The following is a 6,096-nucleotide window of genomic DNA, read 5'->3' on the forward strand; positions in this document are numbered from 1 at the left end:
TTTTTGTCTAACCTTGGCGAGGTTACGGACTCCGTGGCCTTTTTTACCGCAGTATGAGCACAATTCTGACTTGTCAATATTCGTATTGTCATACCTACTGCGATCTTTTAGAGAATCGTTTATGCCACGTTTGTAAGAGCTGCTGACTGCTTCGGCACCATTAGTGTGTGGGTCGATTAGACGCGAGGCGGAGCGTTTGCCCGATTCTTTCGCCTCAACAAATTGAGACACTTCTTCAAGAGTCATTTCCTGGTTCTTGTCCCCGAGTAGGTCAAGTTGTATTTCGGTGTCCTCCAGGCCTCGTGTCAACACATCACGGAGTACAGCCTCTGTGTAGTTCACGTCGTCTGAACAACCAGGACACGTTATGATAAACTTGCATACCCTAGCTTGACCACGGAGGCGAGAGCCGAATGAACGGATTGGTTCGTCGCGGTCCTGGCGCATGTTATGCAGGGTAACCCGTGCAACCATGGTGTTTTCTTCCCTTACAGCAAGTGTTTTAATGTCTTTCAATACGTCGCTTTCAGATTTATTTGCCAACGTGCCACCGGCATTGCGTGTGAGGTCTTTCCTTAAGTGTTCATAATTGGATCAACTTGTCCTTGCCTGACACTTTAGTCGCTTCAACATAGTCATTCTATCGCGATATGAAGTAGGACCAGTCTTCGCTGGTGCCGGCGGAAGATATAGTTGGTTGTTTCACCCTTTCCACCTTTGCAGTGGGGACACTGTGGGTGGTCGCGTTATGAATGGTGGCGTGAGTCGTTATGAGAGCTGCTGCCACGATCGTGTCGACGTCCGGGGTGGCGTATTCGCACTCGTCGATGGGGCAGTCAATAACCGGCATCGTGTTGTGAGTTCAGGGAGTTGTCAAGCAATAGAAGCGGCTTTACCAGTCAATGAGTTCCATCATAGATAGGAACACGTCCATTTCGTAAATCAGTCTTTATTCAATACAGATTACAAATGATGGGACTCAATCTGAAACCAATAGAAAAGGGAGTTACATTGTGGTGTATTATTGTCTAATGACTACTAGCTCTGTGACATGTATGTAGTGCGGGGCTAAGATTGTCGTAGACATCTTTAAGCGAGAAACAAACACTTGAGTTTAGCTGTAGTGAGATTTTAATATAAATCATGGCGGCAGCAACGACAACAACAACGACAATATAGGTCAACATTTCTATTTACATGAATAAAGGCATATTATTTCCGCATGTATTATTTATAAAACCCAGCTTATGTATCCGCTGCAGCTGCCGCTCGTTACATGAATGCGCTGACGCATAATAAAATACAATTCATAATAAAACTTCTACAACACAGTGTAGAAGTTAAAGGTGTTGACACTTTCATTGATATTTCCATTGAACTTCCAAAGAACAGCAGCTGAATGCAGCTGAGCTCTTTCCTTGTATTCCCGCTAAGATTCTCGACTGTTCGCTGGCAGCTATGGATCCGTACGCCGGCCTATGCATTCGGCGCACGGATCCATAGCTGCCAGTGCTGCATACTGTCGTAGGACGTTCCCGCGGTCGCGTGCGCCTTGCCACGGAACTGCGCGCAAGATTTGCGCTCAGCGCTTCGGATCAACACCTTTCGGCAAGGCTTCTCTAGTATCCCGTATCATCTGGATCCGTTATGTCGATCTACGGGCCATACTACGCAAGGAAGATGGAGAAGGAAAAAGCCACAGGAGGAGTCGCTGCATGGGTACACCGCTGGCAAAAAAACTGGAGAGAGAGAAACGGAGAGCGGATGAGAGAGCAAGAGAGACGGAGGAAGAGAGAGAGAGAGAGAGAGACGGGGACAGGAGCAAGAGTAGAAGAAACGAAGAACGACGGAGAGCGATCGACAGAGACGAAGAATGGCAGAGAGCGAAATGGGAGGAACAGAGCGAGACGCGGGAGAGAGAACGGTGGATACACACGGCGTGAGAACTATGTGAGTAAGTCAGCGTGAAGGAAGAAAGGGCCGGAGTTGCATCCGTGATACTGCGAGGGCAAGTCCGAGTCTCGACCTATGTGAGAGAGAGAGAGAGAGAGAGAAAGAGAGAGGAGAGCAGAACAGAGATGGCAAGGCTGGCAGAGCAGAGACAGAGAACGGGAAAGTGTGACATCGTCAAGAATGTGTATTTTTATCTGTTTTTTCTTTGTTTTATGTACGCGGTATATCTTTTTCATGGTAGATATTTGTGACCGTGACGGTCTTTGTGTGGAAAATCTTTTGTGTGAAACTTTGTGTAGAAATGTGTCGTTTTCTTGAATTTGTGCTAACGGTACGTTTACGCTATATTGTCAGACTGCTAAACACATTCTTCAATTAGAGTTTGATAGGCCTAAAACATTTCATCGAAATTTCAGTTTTTGCGTATTTTTGTTGGCTGTATGATGTGTGGAAGTGACAAAGGTTGTCAGGTCCACATCGGTGCTGTGTGTTAATAATGGGATTAAGAGGTTTAAATAAGGATTATGAATGGAGCACATGGCTAAACGTGGTTTAGGTAATACGTGTCGGTATACGCATACGCCACGTACGTTACAGCATAAAAAGACGGAAGAGTGAGAGTAATTATTGCAGCGTTATTATTTGTTGTTATGTTTGTGTATTGATTGTGGGTTGTTTAATCGGACATAAAGACGTTTCTTTCGATGGGTTGAGTTAGGAAAGTATTAGGGTAGTAATTTTTTATGGATTTGTTTAGGTTTAGGTTGAAGTGTAGATCAGCGGGGACGTTGAATCGATGACAGCCTAGTCATCGTCTTGGGGAAGGGGGTGATAATGTAACATGTGTTTTGCAGGTGTTCCATGAATTAGTCAGCGAGGCTGGGCTGGGGGTTGTTTTGGTGGTGGTCTGTGTAGACGGTCTGTGTGGACTGTAGGACTCACACAGACCTTTGTCGCGTACCTTCTGGAGTTGGCATTTTTGGATTATCTGAGACTTGATTTCCTTGCCTTTGTCGGCAAACTCACAGTTCTTACTTAGCGACTGCAATCGCGCATGGAACTGGTCCAGAGTCTCCTCAGATTTCTGGCTCGCTTGACGGAACGTGAATACCTCAAACTCCACGTTGCGTTTGGGGGCAAAATACCTGGTGAGTTTCGTTTTCACTGCAGCATAATCATCATCTTCCAGGACACCCACAGAATCCGCCAATTCAAAAACATCTTCCCCTGCGTAGTGCAGAAGCATGGCCCTCTGTCTACCACCATCCGTAATGTCTTTTGCCACCAGAAAATTATTAAGGCGTCGGACCCACCTTTCCCACCTCGTACTGACGTTGTCAGAAGGGTTGAGGGAGAATGGCGCGAGTCCTTCGTGCTCCATGGCGTGACCTAGGAGCGAACTAAACTGTCAAACACTTCAAATTCTGGGGCTGGAATCACCGGAATCATACACAGATACGTAGCTTTATCCTCGTCGCCAGTTGACATGTATGTAGTGCGGGGCTAAGATTGTCGTAGACATCTTTAAGCGAGAAACAAACACTGGAGTTTAGCTGTAGTGAGATTTTAATATAAATCATGGCGGCAGCAACGACAACAACAACGACTGCGCATGCGCGCTACATCTATAATCATCATGACGGAAATCGGCAATGCGGAAACGGAAACGGTACATATTTATCATTCTGTTACTTTATAAAACTGTCAAAATGTGTCATCTTGAATGCAACATTACATTACATAGCGGATGTCACATTAAATACAGTTTATTTCTGTGTAATAATACAGTTACAAGTATACTGTATTATCCCTTCACACCAGCCTCAATGTATTTGTATAACAGTACACATCTTGCCCTCCCACTCTCCTAGTTTTTAGTGATTGATGAGATAAACATATTTGTATTCATGTTGTAAGACATGGACAAATCAGCAGAGTTTTTGTCCTATAGCTCCATTATAACTAGAATATGCACAATTAAAGGGATAGTAGACTCTAGGATTTTACTGCATACAACTGTACTTACTGTATAACAAATCGTCTATACCCACACGTACTTGTTACCAGATACCTAATTTGATTGTTATAATTAATTACACATCAACTCTACGAAATTTGAACGGCGCCATGACACCCGCGACCGTGCTGCCACCCTGAAAAAGTTGCGTGTTTGCCAATTTATTTTGCACGTTACAGACCGTGGGCTAATCACAAAGGTGCAATTATATTCAAACCTAAATGCTATTTAACTAAACGATGTTTATTTTAGAACAAATTTATCCATAATATAACTGAAACTATATGTCGTTTATAAGATATTACAATCCTTTTGCTTTTAAATAAATAAATAAGAAACACCCTCGGTCTGTAGCCCTTGGATGAAAAGTGGTTTTGCGCAACTTATCAGATCGTCTGCTTTGAGTGGCGCCACCGTCGTTGTAATCAAACTGTAGTCGTTAGTTTTAAAACATTTTTTAATAATATTTATAATGGTAATTGAACTATGAAACTTTTTATGTAGCGTAATTTTAACTTAAATTAACTGAAAATAACTCTAGAACTTAGAGTAAACTATCCCTTTAAGCATAGTTTGACATTATTTGCAAATACTTGGCATGGTAAGTAGAGATGATATAGTACTCAATAATGGGTTGGTTACTATAGTCACCGTGGTTATCACGTGCATTTACTTGTTCTTTGTCACCCGTGACAGAAAATTACGCTTTATTAGCAATTTTATTTTTTTATATGATCTTATTTCTTGGTTTTACAACATCAAATGGTTTTTTAATCTTATTGCTTGTTTCAGATGATTTATGTTCTCATAAATATTATGTATACACGTGTATGAATATGTTCATCATACCATTGTAATTTCGAGGACGTGGAATTGTTTTCAGTTCTTTTTCCGAACATACTGATAAGAATTACTAGAGCCTATTACTTCCAGGATTAATAGAACAGCAGCAAGAAATTATTCTAATTACTCGATACATTTTGAATCATGTGACAACTTATCCAACAAAATCTAAATGAATTATAGGGTAACACTTGAAAAAGACAGGAATGAGGACAACATCATTTGATTTGATTTGCTATCACATTGTTCTGCACCACTGGTCTTCTGTATTCAATAATAAAAGATTTTTGCATGTATCAGTACATAGGCACACTTGATAAATTACTTGCCATTTGTGCAATTTTTTTATACGTTTGCTTTGACGTCTAATTGTGAAAAGCATTGTTTCTGTTTAGTAAAACAAAATAATGCGAATATATTCGTGGGGAAAATATGGCATAGAAATCCATCTATACGGTATTATCTCTACATCATGAAACTCAGTTGTTGCGGCTCAGACGTGAATATTAGTCAAGTGTCAAGCCTGTAGACTGTTACTCAGTGATCTGTAATCAGCAGTGCAGCAAGGCACTATCTTGTAACATGTGTGTTGCAGGTGTTATATATATATATATATATGCTGATGGGGTAATATAAAGGACAGAGATGTAGGAGTGAATAGAAGGCTGGTGTGGTCGCGGAAGAAAGCGCACGCGCTTATGTTATTGTGTGCAAGTTATTAAAGGTTATTCAGTTTAATACATAAGTTTTGGATCTACTTCATCATTTCTACTTGAACTCTCATTTCAACATTACATTTGGTGCCAGTGACAGTCAAAAACCTGGGTATTCCTTTGCGGACGCAACGTAAGGTACTCGACGATCTGCAGCCCGGATATCCGCGCGAAGCGCGCCAACGCCGCCTCGCGGCAAAAACTAACACAGGTTCGCTGCCCCCACTCAAAAAGCTTTACATAGGCCCTTCGGGTAAGGGCTCAAGCCGTATTATCGGGCCCTTCAGCAGTTGTGGCTATTGCAGGGCGGCTTTGACGACCCAGGTAGGCAGACAGCTGCTCGAAATGATCGCACAAAATTTTTGGCTATTCGGCGCGCTTTGTTTCCTGTAAAAAACAGACGTTTACTTTTTTTCCCCCATCACTCTAAATCAGTGTACATCAGTCTACTAGATATTGCGTCCAATAGATGGCGGCACGAGTCTATAATCCATATCATTTGCCTACGACTTTGCTGGCACACCGGTCGGCGGGCTATATGCGGGTATAAGCCGCCGGTGTAATTCATTT

At 42.3% G+C, this 6,096-nt stretch overlaps 2 protein-coding genes across 2 annotated transcripts in view; both read right to left on the minus strand.

Annotated features, from left to right (window-relative positions):
* Positions 1-2,890: 2,890 nt before the first annotated feature.
* On the minus strand, positions 2,891-3,538 carry LOC106817048 (the record flags this gene model as incomplete). The annotated part of the gene is given in 1 exon segment (XM_014821693.1): positions 2,891-3,538. A coding segment is annotated over 1 exon segment (444 nt), but the record flags the coding sequence as incomplete, so codon positions are not given.
* Positions 3,343-6,096, minus strand: part of LOC106817044 (N-alpha-acetyltransferase 38, NatC auxiliary subunit-like) — a 9,118-nt gene continuing 6,364 nt past the window's right edge. The window contains exon 3 of the mRNA XM_014821692.1: positions 3,343-3,383. Within this exon, the coding sequence (XP_014677178.1) occupies positions 3,343-3,383 (41 nt within the window). The remainder of the gene's footprint in view (positions 3,384-6,096) is intronic.

The sequence above is a fragment of the Priapulus caudatus genome, unplaced genomic scaffold (genome assembly GCF_000485595.1).
Source record: "Priapulus caudatus unplaced genomic scaffold, Priapulus_caudatus-5.0.1 Scaffold1576, whole genome shotgun sequence".
Classification (NCBI taxonomy): Eukaryota; Metazoa; Priapulida; class Priapulimorpha; order Priapulimorphida; family Priapulidae; genus Priapulus; species Priapulus caudatus.